The following is a 17,040-nucleotide window of genomic DNA, read 5'->3' as shown; positions in this document are numbered from 1 at the left end:
GTTACCTAAAGCTTTATCCTTTTGGCTAAATCTCTTTGAGTGGCCCAGATAAAGACTCAAATAGTTACTAATGCCAATACAAATGAATTCTAAATTCATCATTTGAATTTCTATGAATTTAGGCAAGTTTCTTAACTTTTCTTAAAATCTCATTCTGGAAAATATTAACATTAAATATAATACTTAATAATAACAGATAAATTATTAATAATGCTAATGATGTTGATAAAAACCATCATAGCTAATTACAATGAAAACAACTAATAAAAATTTCTGCAGTTTCTATAATATTTTGAATTCAACAAATCAGTAAAGGAAGGAAGGAAAAAGAGAGAAAGGTAACAGAAAGAAAATAATGTTTAACATCTTTTTATTTTAAATCTCCCTCTTAAGGTATAATTTACATAATGTACAATGCAGCATTTTAAAATGTGTAGTAGGTGAGTTTTGACAAATGTATACACCCATGTCTGTACTAGCACAATGGTGGGTATTTATCAATTTTATTTGTCTATTCAAACATCCACATTTTTCCTTTGTTATGTTCTCTTCATTTTTATATTCTGCTTGTGCTTCTGTGCCTTCTGCTTTTTATTATTTGATTTCATTACATGGTTCTTGATGAGGAGTATGAGGGAGGATCTGTTCTACTCCTCTCTCCTGCTTCTGATGATTTGCTGGCAATCCTTGAAATTCTTTAGGTTGTAGATGAATCACCCAATCTCTCTGCCTCCCTCTTCACGTGACATTGTCCCTGTGTGCATGTTTTCCTCTTTCTGATTTTTATAAGGACACAGGTATGTAGGATTAGCATTCACTCTAATAACCTCATCTTAACTTGATCATCTGAAAATTTCCTTTTATTTTCAAACAAGGTCATATTCACAAGGACTGAGGGTTAGGATTTCAACACTTTTGAGAATGGGGTGCAATTTAGTCCTTAACAATTCTAAATACAGCTCCTAAAATTGGGGGAAAATTACTGCCTGGTTCAGGCTCTCCATATTGCCTCCAAATGCTCTGTTGGTGTCTCTTCCCCATTGTACCTCCATCAGGGAACCTCCACCTGTGCAAAGCCCCGACTCTCCAGCTGCTGCCCATGCCAAGAATCAAGACATGCTCTCAGGGAAAAAGTGGCCACAAAATTCAACTTACTTCATTGAAGATATAGTCTCTCTAATAATATCCCTTTGAGCTTTGCTTTTCTCAGTAGGTCTTCAGTACCTCATACTGGTGATTCCTGTGTTGTGTCTGGCATTACTAGTTGTTCACAGCAAGAGTGTGTTTTGCCATGAGTTATTATACTGCATCAAGGAGAAGAAGCCCATTTATGTATTTTTATTATCATTCATCTATTAGTTCAACACACATATAAGGACCACTTATCATATGCCAGACACTATTTTAGGCAGTGGGGATTTAACAGTAAAGTTATTTTTTTCTTAATTATCTTACATTAAGATCACAGAATAAAGTTTTTGAGAAACAGAAAATCCTTACCCTTATATAAATTATTTTCTAGTATATAAACAAAAAATAAAACAAATAACCAAACTATATGACATGCTAGGTAATGATAAGTATTAATTTGAAAACTTTAACAGAAACAGGAATAGAAGTCACAAAATGTTAGTGGGTGGGATTTGCTATACTGTGAGGCAGTCAGAAAATGCATTACTGGGATGATGGATTTGAATAATCAACCAGAGGGAGTGGGTCGTAAGTCATGCAAATATCTGTAGGAAGAATAATTGAGGCACAGAGAATTATTTTTCATAGGTTCTTAGGCAAAAGTATGTCTGGGGTCATGTAAAAAGTTGAAGGGACAATAGTTTGTATGTTACCATGGCATTAAAAAATTGTTAGAGTTGAGCACTGTTAGAGGGAAGTTGGAAATAATGGATATAGTTTGAAAATTAGTGAGTATAAGACTGAGATTACAGAAAGTTTTAAAATGATGGTAATGACAAGTTCTATGGTATGACCATGGGAGTGAACAGCTGACATAGATTAAGGATGAGATTTCTAGAAGGAAATTGGCCAATTGGTCCATTTAGGAGCCAGTATATTGGAAGGATCATCTCTGTGGATGTTAAAATCTCCAAGAAGTATGGCAGAACCACTTTGAGTGACAGTGAGCCAGGAGCTGGCACCTTTAAGGTACAAGAGGAAATGATCCTGGAAGCAGTGAATGACTTTTGTAAGGAGAAGTAGAATCTGGCATGGTCAGATTGAGATTAGAAACTATGAATAAATACCAACTAAAGCAGGAGTATGAGATGGATGTAGCAGTGAGAAGCAACCAGAACGAATTCTCATCTGTAGGCCTTCAGCATGACAACTACGGAAGAAGAAAATGTCTCACTTATGTGGAAACATGGAGAGGAGAAACAGGAAAGCAATAAAAGAAAGGAAGTGCTCATATAAGACATTGGAAAGGTAGAGGATTCTGCTTATTATTGACCTGATATTTGGAGGATCTAATTAAAGGGGATTTGGGGTGTCTTTGCGGTGGGGGGGATGAGATTTATGATGAACACAGAACAGTTGTAGTGCTGGAGGGATTCAAAACATAAACATTCTCTTAAAAGCTGGCAATCCCTAGTTGGAAAAAAATTCATAATATTTCATTTGAAATATCTTCAAATTAAAGGAACTCAGAAATCATCTGGACTTGTTATGGAGTGTTTTGGAAGAGCATAATCCACTATACTGTTATCTGCAAATAGAGAATTTTTTTACTGCTACTTAGAATAGTACCTGGCAATAATAAGTTGCAATAAATATCAAATTGAATTCATTTTGAGTGAAAAATATTTATGTGGATACTCTGGATGTCAGGTGCCTGTGACAGGGCTGATAATTGTCCACTGAAACCCATTCTCCACTCCTGTGCAGTAAGAGATGGGTACTTGTCATGACCAACCAAGTACAGACTACTTTACTCACCCCCTGTGCATCCAGGTGTAGCTCTGTCACTAATATTTTGTCTAGTGAACATAAACAGAAGGGATATGTGTAGCACACAGGGCAGAATCTAAAATCTGTATTCCCCAAGTTTATTTGCCCTGTAAACTGCAAATATAATCTTAAGATTATATTATATATTATATAGATATATATAGATAAGATTATATATATATATATATATATAAAATATATCCTACTTAACTAAATAGAATGAATTTCATCATGCCTAGGTAAAACAGTAATAGGGTATTGGGGAGAGGGGGAGGGGGGCGGGTGTATACATACATAACGAGTGATATGCGCACCATCTGAGGGATGGTCATGCTGGAGACTCAGACTTGTGGGGGGAGGGAGGGAAGGGCATTTATTGAAACCTTAAAATCTGTACCCCCATAATATGCCGAAATAAAAAAAAAAAAAACCAACAAGGAAAATAAAATGGAAAGCTAAAGCAGTAACTGTTGTTGGGACACTTTTGCAAAATTTTATTCATGAACCTACTTGGAATGAAAAAGGCTAGATCCATGTCTTGCAGTATTTGTATTATCATACACTAAATATTATATTTTTTGCTTGCATATTATTTCCAGAGACCAAATGAGATGTTGGGAGGTCAAATAATTACAATGTGTTTGAATTTTAGTGTTTCATGGATCAGGCATGAATCTGTGTTGTTCACAACAATCTGGTCCGAATAATGTTTTATTTTGTAGTATGTCAAATCTCCAATTCACAGATTTATAAATTAATTGAGCCAATGATACCAGATCATCCATCTCTAGCTAGTTCTTAGGGAAAAGGGAGCTACTTAACAATAAGAATCTCTACATGAAGGGAAAAGGACATTAAAAATCTGCCCTTTCTACAATGACAGACAGATGATGGACAAGCCGGGGAAGGAAGCAGGAAAAGCTCCCCAGCATGTCCAAGCCCTTGTTGCACAGTTGGTCTGCTGCAGTGCAAACATTTAATCAGATAATGTTTTAGATCCTAATCTTAATCCTTCATGGACTTCCCCATGAACATAACTGAAATATTACCTGTACACTGCCATTTCTATTATGAGAAAGAAAACTAATATCATACACATGTCTAGTATGGGGCTGTCATGGAAGATTAAAGAAAAAGGAAATGATCACTTAGTGCTTTTGTCTATCATACACAATTAATGGGCGATTTATTAGTGTTTATGTGATAGGAGAAATATAAAGGTTTTATTGTAAATAAGTTTATTACTTAAGCCACTTGGAAACCTGAGACTCAGGTACCTTAACTACAGGAATGAGTTGAAAGATGTGTCTACATTTGAATGATCTCTTCATTAATAATCATTCAAATAATTTTTTTTTTTGAGACAGACTCTCACTTTGTTGCCCAGGCTAGAGTGAGTGCCATGGCATCAGCCTAGCTCACAGCAACCTCAAACTCCTGGGCTCAAACGATTCTACTGCCTCAACCTCCCAAGTAGCTGGGACTACAGGAATGGGCCACCATGCCCAGCTAATTTTCTCTATATATATTAGTTGGCCAATTAATTTCTTTCTATTTATAGTAGAGATGGGGTCTTGCTCTTACTCAGGCTGGTTTCGATCTGCCTGCCTCCCAGAGTGCTAGGATTACCGGCATGAACCACTGTGACTGGACCCAAATAGAATTATTTTTAAAGGGTAGACAAAAATCAGGAAAATTTCAATCACAAGATAAAATGAAAAGTAATCCTCTTTTGTAATCTTCCTTTTGCTCTCTGGTGCCTCTGGCTTCTATTCCTCTGTAGGGGGATGTCAGCTCACTACATCTACAGCTTTGGTACCAATTTGGTAGTAACCTGGTCTATCAAATGTTCCTTTAGATTATGCTTGAATAAGAGATATCCTCTGCTAACTCCCCTGTGGAATCTATTCCCTCTTCCTCTGCCATAGCTGGTTGGTAGAGTGTGGTCACTTGACCCAAGAGGAACTCATCTATAAGGATGACTGGATCAATCATGTTGTTTCTCAAGAAATTCACCAAGTAACTCAAATTCTATAGTGGTTGGTAGTGGACCCAGTTTAAATGACTGAGTCATGTGAAATAGAAACACTTATAGTTGAGGTCCTGTGAATGGTCTGGTCTGTCTCTACCTCAGTCTTGGCTGTTTTTTTTTTCCTGATAGAGATGAATATCAGTGTTCCAAATGTAACCTTCTTTTGAATTGGCATAGTTTGGGTAAATTGCTGTCACTAATTTATGAAATATTGTTGTCTTCCTTCCAAAAAGATTTTTCAATGCATCAAGTGAATGGCAAGCAGTCTGATGAGGTAATTTATCTTGTCATTCTTTTTAATTATTAAATTGTAAGTAAATATAAAACTCAACACATTTTATTTTACCTATGTCATACTCGGCTGCCAATACAGAGTTGATGAGAAGCAGAGGCTGATAACATCATTTTCTTAGCCCCATTAACACTTCTTTATACCATATGTTGCCTGTTTCTGTACAGGTATATCCCTTAAACTTTTGTCCAAGAGAATTTTTTGATGTTTTTACTCTTAATATTGACATTTTAAAAAGTTGAATATTTTATTTTCCATCAGAAACCACCACTAATCCCTTCCATACTTTCCTCATGGCACTTTTAACCTCCTTATTCCTGAAAGTATAAATCAGAGGATTGAACAAGGGAGTTAGGATGGCATAAACTACTGCCACGATTTTGTCAGAGGAGAAAGTAGATGGAGGTCGTGAGTATGTATAAATGCAAGGGACAAAGAACAGAACCACAACAGCAATGTGAGATCCACAGGTAGAAAGAGCTTTTCTCCGCCCTTCAGAACTATGCATTCTCAGAGAGAATAAGATGACACCATAGGAGACAAGCAACAAAGAGAAGATTAGGATGCAGAAAAACCCACTGTTGGCCACCACAAAAATTCCAAAAATGTGAGTGTCGGTGCAGGCAAGTTCCAGTAATGGATGCAAATCACAGAAGAAGTGATCAATGACATTGGGACCACAAAAAGGCAACTGGAAAATAAACAGTATTTGTACCATGGAATGCAAGAAGCCCCCTGCCCAGGCTGCCCCGATGAGAATGCCACAGAACCTGCGGTTCATGATGGAAGAGTAATGCAAAGGCTTGCAAATGGCCACATACCGATCATAGGCCATGGCTGTGAGGACAATCACCTCTGCCCCACTGAAGAAGTGTTCAGCAAAAAGCTGCATCATGCAGCCTTCAAAGGAGATGGTTTTCCTCTCATAGAGGGAGTCCACGATCATCTTTGGGGTCAAGACAGAGGAGAAGCATTCATCTAGGAAGGACAGGAATGTCAAGAAGAAGTACATGGGGGATCCTAGTAGTGTAGGGCTCCTGAGGATGGTTACTACAATTAGGGTGTTACCTCCGATGGTGGCAATGTACACAAACAGAAATACAACAAACACTGTTTTCTGAATGTTTGGATTCTGTGAAAGCCCCAGGAGGACGAACTCAGTTACAAAGCTTTGGTTTTGCATGATTTCCAAGGAAAAGCAGACACCTCCAACAGTGATCAGCATGTAGCATCTGCAGTTATGACAAAGAAAATTTTACTTTAGTTCCATATATAGTATTATCGTCATCAATTAATTGGTTCATCTATATACAAAATTATCTTTATGTTTCTGTTTTCACTGAGAACACAAAATTAGAAATTCTTGAAGGTACTAGTAAACAGTCAGGCAGATTTGGGTTGGAGATATACTATTGAGTGCCTTAAAAGAGGCTAAGTTTCAATATGAGGGAAGATAATCATCCGTATGTGGTAGAGAAGAGAAATACTTTTCATCTCAAGTGCCAGATTTGCTCATTTACTGGTGGCTTCCTGTAGTGAATTGTTGAGAAGCATTCTGAAGACTCCTCTGAGTTATGAGGAAAGGAAGACTGTTATTTATTAGTGATGTCTGCCACTGGCATGGAAAAGGAGCAGGGATGACCAGCATGACATCGTAACCAGGAGACTGCTTCACCTACAAATAGAAGAAGAAATAACATGCACTTTAAATGCTGCTTGAAAATCATGGCTAATCCTCCAATATGTCTTTTAAAGTCTGAACTGTATCAGGCCACTAAATAAATTTATTCACTTTTTTTTTTTTTTTTTTTGAGACAGAGTTTCACTCTGTTGCCCAGGTTAGAGTGTTGTTGTGTCAGCCTTGCTCACAGCAACCTCAACCTCCTGAGCTCAAGCAATCCTGGAGCATCAGCCTCTTGAGGAGCTGGGACTGCAGGCATGTGCCACCATGCCTGGCTAATTTTTTCTGTATATTTTTTAGTTGGCCAATTCATTTCTTTCTATTTATAGTAGAGACGGGGTATCACTTTTGCTCAGGCTGGTCTCGAACTCTTGTCTTTGAGTAATCCTCCGGCCTCAGCCTCCCAAAATGCTAGGGTTACAGGCATGAGCCACCACACCCGGCCTATTCATTCTTTATAAAAGGGAATGATCTGTGGAATATTCCTAGCTGTAAACTTAATACATAAGTAGTATGCACTAAGTCTTGAGTTTATTTTAAATCTGTCATTTTAAAATGAGAAGATTATAAAAATAATAATGACACTACCAGAGTGTCATCATGGTGACTAAGTGAAGTATGGTGGGGCTCTGGACCCATTGCCTAGAACACAGTCTGTGACAGTCCTATTGTCCTTGTTTGATTGATGGGAATCTTATGTTTGAAGAGGCTAACTTCAAGCAAACAGCATATGCTTGATATGTGATTTGGACACATATTCTCTGACTCCAGCACATACTGAATCAATAGGGAGGGGAGTGGGGTTTTCCTTTTCAGCAAGAACTTCAAAGCAAGGGTGACCTTTCTATAAGCACTTACATGTACATATACACAAAGGCAAGGAAGTGAAATAAGTGCTTATAAGGCAGAGTCTTGAAGTCTTTTTAATTATTTGCCTAATATGTACCCAATGTGGTCTAGTCTGAAGAGGTATAACTATTAAATATTTTGAATTTATTTGATATTATTATAAAGCAGAGAGATGTGTACATATTAATAGTTTACCTGCTCATCTCCCAGAATTATACTGAAGGTCAAATTTAAAAATAGGAAAATGTTGCTTATCATAAAGTGCCCTTATGCATTGTAGTTACCAGTAACTCAGTTAGAAAGCCGTGCAACTTACCCACAGAAAGCTTCAGAATGAGTCATCCAGACAATTATCCAGGCATTGCCTTCATTTTCCAAAGATAGACACAGCTTCACAGGATGATTGTATTCTCATCTATATGTGTAACCTAAATGTAACAGTCAAATAGCACTTATATGTCTGTATATGTTAACATTTGTATATGTATACATATATATATATATATATGTTTGTTAAAAAATAGGTGAATAAAAGAAAAGTGGGATTTATTGTGAGGCTTACAAATAAGCTGAACTTTTATCAATGCCACTCAGAATTAACAGAAAGAATCAAGTGTTAATAAAACTAACAAATTCACAGTTAGGTATGTTAATGTCTGCCCTTTGGCTCACTTTAAAACAACTATTTTCATTAGGTTTCCAGGGTCATCCCTACTGGTGTCTGCAAGATGAACCCCATGTCCATTTATAAATTGTTGCCAAGGATACAAGAGTTCAACCAAACCCTATGAAGTCATGGAATCATCAACACCCACTTGTTACAAAGCAAAAATATCAATATATGCCCTAGCAGAGCACAGCTTAGCCTTGGACCAAAGCAGGAACAACAACTAAGTTAAATGTGTAAGAACATCAGGTCCTGACTCACATAGACCTAGGTTCAAATCCAGGATCTTCTACCGGGGTAGACATATTAGTGAAAATTCGTCAATTCTCAAAGCCTCAGCTTTGAGAATATCTAAGTGGGCATAAGAAAAGAATGTCTGTTGATAGAGTATTTGTGAGAATCAGATAAGGCCACACACTCAAAAACACTGATGCAGTAACAAGCACGGAATGTCATGATGAGTGATGAGAACAAGCTCCCAGAGTCACTGACACAGAAAGAAGTTATAACATCTTCAGTCTTAATTGCTAGTTTACCATGGCCAACATGATTCTCGCTCATCCTTTGCTTTAGTTACAAATGTAATATATGTTGTTTGGTCAGTGTCAGTACTGAAATGATATTTTCAATATGTATACCACTTTTAAACATCTTTAGTAATTCCTGAATAGATTACTGTGGCTCTCAGACCCACTATCATCCACTTGTATTTCAGATGGCTTCATTGAACAAAGCCTAATGAGTGTGGAGCACATAGTCTGGGGAATGGACATGCTTGAAGCTCTGACTTGGGTGGAACAAAAGCAATATATGCAATCTAAACTTTTACCTGTGTAATATGCTGAAATAAAAAATAAATAAAACAAACTTAATTGGATATGTGGTGGAAAGGAAGACAAGCTCACCATTAATCAAATAATCACACAATTCTTAATCTCTACATTTCTTGTATCTGGGGTTTTCTAAGAGCAATGCCATTTTATAATTAAAATATTCATTAGAGATAAACAACCTATTCTTTTTTCAGACAAAAGGGATATTTTTAGTTAGTGTTAAAACTTTGAAAATGGAGACATGGTTTCCTCATGGTTTATGATCACAAGATTTATGATTTTAAATCCTTTACAAGGTAATTGTCCAAAAGGCACTAAATTGTCCTAGAGTGAATACTGGAACAGAAGAATGACACAAATTGAGAAATTAGTGCAATGTGAACCAAATATGATATTTAGTTAGCAGTAATATATGAATGTTCATTTAATACTCTTGACAAACATACACATGGTAATGTAAGATGATAATAGTAAAGGAACCTACCTGAGTAGTACACAGGAAGTCTACAAGGCATCCTAGCAACTTTTCTGTTAATCTTAAATTACTTCCAAGAAAAAGTGAATTGAAAACAGAAGCAATTGCTCAATTTGTGCTAGTAAAACACTAGCAATCCCAGCTTCATCATGCACTAGCCATGTGTCATTTAACAAACCACCATGCCTTAGGCTCCTGTACTATAAAATATATAGTCAGACTTGTTCAAGCTGCCTGACCCATGAAAGTAAAACAGACAGTTATTATTAATGTGCTTTGCAAAGTAGAAATCAATTATTGATGTTGGCACGGCACTATTTTTAAGCAGCACTTCCCTAAAGGTATAAAGTGGTTTGGAAAATTAAATCAGTCATAAGAATATAATCTGTTTTTTATGTGATGCTATTGTTCAATTGTATTCATTAAAAAATGACAATGAAACTGCTTTATCCATTTAATGCTTTTGAAAACAATATTAGCAAATAATTTCTGAATCATCGTTTGTGTTTTTTATACAAGTATCTCCAACTTTAAAAGTTTATTCTGAATGTGAAATGAGATAAGGAAGTTTTATAATGAAAGATGGTGCCGTGTCATTTATAATAGTGAAACTTGAGATATAACTAAAATATTCAGTGATAGGAAGAAGTTTATCTAAATCAGGATATTAGAAATTAATATCACATGGTGCATAGGGAAAATAAAGTGGACATATTTAAAATCATAAGACTCCACTCTCTGATGAGAGTCATGATTTAGTACTCTTAATGTCCTTCCCTGTGCCATTTGTTAGGATGTCATCTTGGAAAGAGCGAATACTATATTCCCTTTTCATAAATTTCAGAGTAATATGGGGGTACAAATGTTTTGGTTACAGGACACTTGCACTTGAATGTTTATATCTGCACAATTCACAGTCTTAAATATGTAGAAAAACCCAAATGCCTACCAATATCTGAGTAGATTAATGAAATGTGGTATATGTATACAGCGCAGTACTCTCCAGCCATAAAAAACAACAGTGAACTAAATCTTTTTTATTAACCCCGATGGAACTGGAGCCCACTCTGCTGTATTCTATATCAATAACTCTGTAAATGGCAACACTTGAATTTACCACGTTCATCAGTATTCTTTAAACAGTCTCAGAAAATTCTGCTCTTTAATCCAAACCATCAGGATGGGGAGAGCAATGGAGGATAAATGGTAAATGAGAATATTTTAGAAAGAATAAATAAAATGCTATTGGGGAACAACGAAAACACATGCTCTTGTTTTTCTAAGTTATTCAGATTTAATTTGAACATGACATGCTGAAGGTAGGTCTAATTTCATTAGACTTGAAGTAATTAGGTGATTATACCCCTCTCTCCCATTAAGCAAAGAGGAATTTGCATTCTAATGGCTGCTGTTCATTGGACCCATTATGTATAGAGTGCTGCTCTATGGACTTCACAAGTAGTATTGTATTGTTTCCACATTCTTTCAGCTTGGTAATGTCATTATCCTCCTTAAGTGTGAGCAGTCTAAGAGCCAGAAAGGTTATGTAACCAGTTCAAGTGTGCACTCAAGTTCTTAAGTGATAGGCTCATGCATTGCATTAAACTTTATAGGGGGACCACAACACCCACACTTTGAAGTAGTACACCACAGTTTGAAATCCTGTCTGAAAATGCAAAAATGTGAATTATAAACTCACCATTTATCAGTTCATTGAAAATTCTGGTGATGGTTATCTCAATCCTCCTTGGAGAAAAGTCCATTCAGGGGCTGGCCATAACATGGTGGATTTTTTCAAATCTTCCTGTACATCTAATATGGGCAGGAAGAGCATCTCTGGTGGAATAGGCAGAGAATGTCCCCCGCTGATTACCAAGTGCCATCTTCTACATGGTTTAAGGAAAAACACATATAAATAAAAGTTTCATCCTTGGTTTCCCATTGCAATTTAAAGATGTTTCCCTGAGAGGTCATGAGCCTGTAGAATTGTTTCTCAGCTTTTCCCCAGGGTTTGGAAATTTCTCATGAGTATGATTTTTCAAACACAATTTTATGTGTATTCGCTTGTGCAAGTGTTTGCAAAACTTTTATGTCTCTGATGAATTGGAGAGTTTTCTTTCTTTTTAAAGTTCTCCTGGGTTTCTTTTTTGAAGATGCTTTCATTTTCCTTCATGTTCAGGAATAGAACACTGTGTATACTGTGATGGAATATATAGTGTGTCTCTGCAGAATTAGGGCAATTGTAATCACTAAATAAAAAAGCTGAGTTCTGAGAAAACACAGTATGAATTCATAAGGACAGCGTTCATTGTTTTGGGACTAGGGTAGCAATGAGTTCTTATTAAAGGATAATATTTTATGTATAAGTATGCAAATATTCATAGGTTAATCAAAACTTCATTTTTTTCCTACAGAAACTGACCTTAAGAATCTAAGACTGTAAAACTAAAAGCATCATTGAAAATATTAACAGATTTTTTTCTCTCTTTATTTTATTTGAAAAGAAGATAGATCATGTCTGTGTAAGACAAAGGTTGCATTGAGACTGAAACCTGAAGGACAACTTGAATTTAGCTCATCAGGCCCAGGAACCACATCAAACAATTTGTAGCTTTAGACAGTCTTTAAATATTTCATCTTATATATTTATGTCTATTTACATTAACCACAAAAATGCAAAATTGAGGTGAGTTAAGGCCCAGAAACACTATCACTTTAATTGTCTGTTGTATTAAGACAAAATTGTTATTTTCTTTTAATTGAAATGTTATATGTGTATCCTGACACAGAAGAATCGCCTTATATTTTCCACAGTCCTTGTCAGGGTGATATTTTATAAATATCACTCAGTAACAAGACTTCAGAAATTCATTCTGGTACCCTGGTTCTCACCTCAAGGGATAATTACCATCTTCTACTTCATTCTTTGTCTGTCTTGGCTTATTATTTTTTCTGTTAAAAGACTGTACTTGTATGTTTATAGCAGCACATTTCACAATTGCAAAGATGTGGAAATAACCCTAGTGCTCATTAATACATGAGTGGATTAATAAAGTGTGATATAGGTATACCATGGAGTACTACTCAGCCATAAAAAATGAGGAAGCAATACTCTTGTGTCAATCTGGATGGAACTACAGTCCATTCTTCTAAGTGAAGTATCAGAAGAATGGAAAAATTAAACATCACATTTACTCACTATTAAATTGATATTAATTGATTAAAAATAATCTGTACATATTTAAATAACATTCATCAGAAAGAAAGCAGGTTAGAGGAAGGAGGAGGGGATGGGTAAATTCACACATTTTGAGCACAATGCACACTATCTGGTGGATGGGCACACTTATAACATTGACTCAAATGGTACAAAAGCAATTAATTTAGCCAAAACATTTGTACTCCTATAACATTTTGCATACAAAAAGAAAAATATATTGAAAATAGAAGTAATGCTAAAAAAGATAAAGTAAGGAAGAGAATATAAGAAATATTAATTTTTTTGCACCATTATGATAAAAATAGTCTGAATTATTTTAAAGTTTACATCAGAAAAGAGAAATGGACAGAGAGATCCACTGTGAAGGAAAAGAAACAACAGGTAGGGGTTTAGGAATTTGCCCTTAAAGAATTTATCCAATATTCTACTCATCCTACTGATTAAAATTCCATTTTCATCAATTATTAAAGTACAAAATTCACACAAAGTTTTCAAAGATAGATGCCTCAATTTCTGGGACAGTTCTTCTGTTTGTTAGAAATCTTCGTTACTCAGCCCTTACCAAAATTTTTACAAACCATATTCTTTAGAAGTGTTCTGATATATAGTGGTTGTAGTCTTCCATCTCTATGAGTCTTACATTTTCTAATTACCAAAGGCTGGTATTCAACACAGGCACACGTCCATGTACATTTTAGAATTGTCTTATCAATTTATGTGAAAAAATGTTTTGCCATTGGTGAGGAAGGGATAGGTGGTTACAAATTCATCACAAAATTATTATCTCTACTTTATCAAAGATTAGAGTACCATATGCAGATGGTGTCTCCGGCCATACCACCCTGAATGTGCCCGGTCATGTCTGATCTCAGAAGCTAAGCAGGGTCGGGCCTGGTTAGTACTTGGATGGGAGACCATATGAAGATGGTTTCATTTATGGAATCTCAGTCCTGTTCCAAAGATTAATGTCTCTGTTCTTGTGCCACAGTTCCAGGCTGATTTAATTATCATGGCTCTATAATACAGCTTGAAGTCTGGAAGGCTGGAGCCTCCCTGTTTGTTCTTTTTACTTAAGATTGATTTGGCTATACAAGGTCTTTTCAGGTTCCATACAAAGTGAAAAATTATTTTTTCTAGATCTGTAAAGTATGATGATGGTACTTTAATGGGGAATTCATTTATTTTGTAGATCACTGTAGGTAATATTGATATTTTAATGACATTGATAGGCATAGGCAGTTCATACCCTAAAATTATCAAGTCCATTTATGACAAACCCATGGCCAATATCATACCAAATGGGGAAAAATTGAGACCATTCCCACTTCAAAAAATAACTAGACAAGGATGCCCACTATCTTCCCTTTTATTCAACATAATGCTTGGAGTCCTAGTTATAGCAATCCTGCAAGAGAGGGGTATTAAGGGCATCCAAGTGGGGGCAGATGAGACCAAACTCTCACTTTTGCCTGATGATATGATATTATATCTAGAAAACGCAATGGATTTGTCCAAGATACTCCTAGATTGGATAATGAATTTGATAAAGTCTCAGGTTACAAAACAAATGTACACAAATCAGAGGCATTCAAATGTGCCAATAAGAGTCAAGCCAAAAATCAAGTAAAAAACACTCTACCTTTAACTATAGTCCCAAAGAAAATTAAATATCTAAGGATATATTTAATGAAAGATACAAAAGACTTATACAAGGAGAACTATGAAACACTTAAAAAAGAAATTGTAGAAGATGTAAACAGATGGAAAAATCTACCTTGTTCATGGATTGGTAAGTGTTCTTTAAATAGGTGTAGAGAACAGGGCTGTGTCTATCTTGTTCACCTTTTTACGTGCAGTACTTGGTTCAGGGTGTGGCTCACAAACGTATTCAATAAGTATTGAGTAAGTAAATAAATAAGTTGGAAGACTCTACTTATTTCATCTGTTTTACATTATCCAGGTATTTCCAAAAGGAAGTATTCACGATCTTACTTCGAAAACAATTTAATAAAAGTCTGCAAAGTAAACTCTGTATACTCACTACTGTGATCTTTAAACTCTTTTCCACCTTGGGTGGCTATTTTTCAAGGTCAATTTCAACCAGCTGCCTTACCTCTGGCTAACAGGTGAATGCTAGCCATCGAGTAGGAAAGAAAATGATGACAGAGTATTTACTCTGTCGGTCCCCTCCTGTGGCTTATCAGTGTCTTGAGTGCCATTCATTAAGACTACAGCTCTTTTCGAGGAAAAAGGAAATTATATATATATATTATTTAAACAATAAGAACTTAAAATAAAAGTAAAAATTGTTGTCCACCAAAGAATCTTAACACAGTATGGTTACATAAACAGTATGAGGGATTAATTAAACCTAAGCAATCCTCTTGGTCTCTAAGGTGTATAGCTTATTCCATTTCAATAAATATTAATTAATATGGCAATTTAAGAATATACAGGCCAAATAATCAAAAGGAATAATAAGAAAATGGAACAAACGATAGTTTAAGTATTCCTTCCTTCTGTGAAACAATGAATGTCATGTTCTGCCATTAGGGATACAGACCTAGTCCAACTAAGGTCACTTTTTTACTCCACAGTTTCCTCATGGCATTTTTCATTTCTGCATTTCTCAGGGTGTAGATTAGGGGGTTCAGCATGGGAGTTATGAAAGTTAAAAATACAGTGATGAATTTATTAATAGGAAGATAGAGGGGACAAAAAATAAAATGACCACAGTGATGTGAGACGCACAGCTGTACAAGGCTTTGCGTTTCCCTTCCAAACTCTGAGCCTTCAGAGAGTGTAATATGACCCCATAGGAAAGGAGGAGAATGAAGAAAGTGACAGTGCAAATGGCTCCTCCGTTAGCTATCATGGAAAGCCCAATGAGGTGGGTATCAGTGCAAGCAAGTTCCAATAAGAATACATATCACACGCAAAGTTGTCAGTGATGTTGGGGCTGCAGAAAGGGAGCTGATAAATAAAAATAAATTGAACTGACAAATGAAGAAAGCCCCCAATCCATGCCAGCAACAACATGAGAACACACATCCGCCGATTCATGATGATCAAATAATGAAGAGGTTTGCAGATGGCCACGTAGCGGTCATAGGCCATCACCACCAAAAGAATGACTTCAGCACCAGCAAATAAATGATCTATAGAAATTTGAGTCATGAAAGTCTGATAGGAAGTAGTCATTTTCTCCAAAAGCATGTCTGTGGTCATTTTAGGAGCAATGGTGGTCGAATAGAAAGTATCTATAAATGATAAATAAGCCAGAAGAAAGTACAAAGGGGAACCCAGGCATTGGCTGGCCACGATAGTCACTATGATGAGCAGGTTGCCCAGTACGATCACGATGTAGATGAGTAAGAACACGACAAAAAGAATTTTCCACCCCTCAGGATTCTGTGTTAGCCCCAGGAGGCTGAATTCAGTCATATTGTTCCTCTTTTCCATGTTCTTCTGAAGGTATTGACCTCAGATGTCAAAGCCTGCACACAAAAGGGCCCATGATGAATTTGAGAAGATCACAAGCTCCATGTCAAGAATGCAATGCCTTAGTCAACACTTTTCCCCCCACAGGGCCTCACACAGATCAGCTCATTAAAAATAAGTGTGTAGCATGTCCTTCCACAACTACTCTGTGCATCTTCACAAATTTCTTGCTTCAGCTGCAGTAATGAGACTTCAGCATTGTAAGTGGAACGTATATAGGAGCATATTTACCTGTGAGATGATCTACTGAAATCAAGACAGCTCCTTTGTCCAGAGTATCTCTCAAAGACTGCATGCTTGATATAATTTTTTTTTCTTGAAAGTTTCTCGACTTTCTAAAATCTACCGTGAAAACAATCTTATATGTTTTGGCTTTACTTATATACAGATACAAAGTAATACCCAGTACACAGAACATAAAATTATAGACTGATGTTCAGATATTTGTCTTTCTGAAGACTTTACTATCATCTCAAATAGCTTGTATGGAATACTTACTATACTTTAATTAAAGTGAGTTTCAAAGCCA

General features: G+C 36.1%; 1 protein-coding gene and 1 pseudogene across 1 annotated transcript; both read right to left on the bottom strand.

The window, feature by feature from the left end:
• Positions 1-5,532: 5,532 nt before the first annotated feature.
• LOC105884148 (olfactory receptor 4C15-like) lies at positions 5,533-6,468 on the bottom strand. Its single transcript, XM_012787867.2, has one exon. It carries the CDS (start codon positions 6,466-6,468, stop codon positions 5,533-5,535), a length of 936 nt encoding a protein of 311 aa, XP_012643321.2.
• A 9,091-nt stretch (positions 6,469-15,559) lies between these two features.
• Positions 15,560-16,472, bottom strand: LOC105884099 (olfactory receptor 4A15-like; annotated as a pseudogene).
• Between the last annotated feature and the right edge of the window lie 568 nt (positions 16,473-17,040).

Source organism: Microcebus murinus, chromosome 4 (assembly GCF_040939455.1).
Source record: "Microcebus murinus isolate Inina chromosome 4, M.murinus_Inina_mat1.0, whole genome shotgun sequence".
NCBI lineage: Eukaryota > Metazoa > Chordata > Mammalia > Primates > Cheirogaleidae > Microcebus > Microcebus murinus.
This window is presented reverse-complemented; position numbering and strand designations above follow the sequence as displayed.

Excerpts from the sequence above, each read along its gene's own strand:
- LOC105884148 (XM_012787867.2), bottom strand. The coding sequence starts at position 6,468 with ATGCAAAACCAAAGCTTTGTAACTGAGTTCGTCCTCCTGGGGCTTTCA.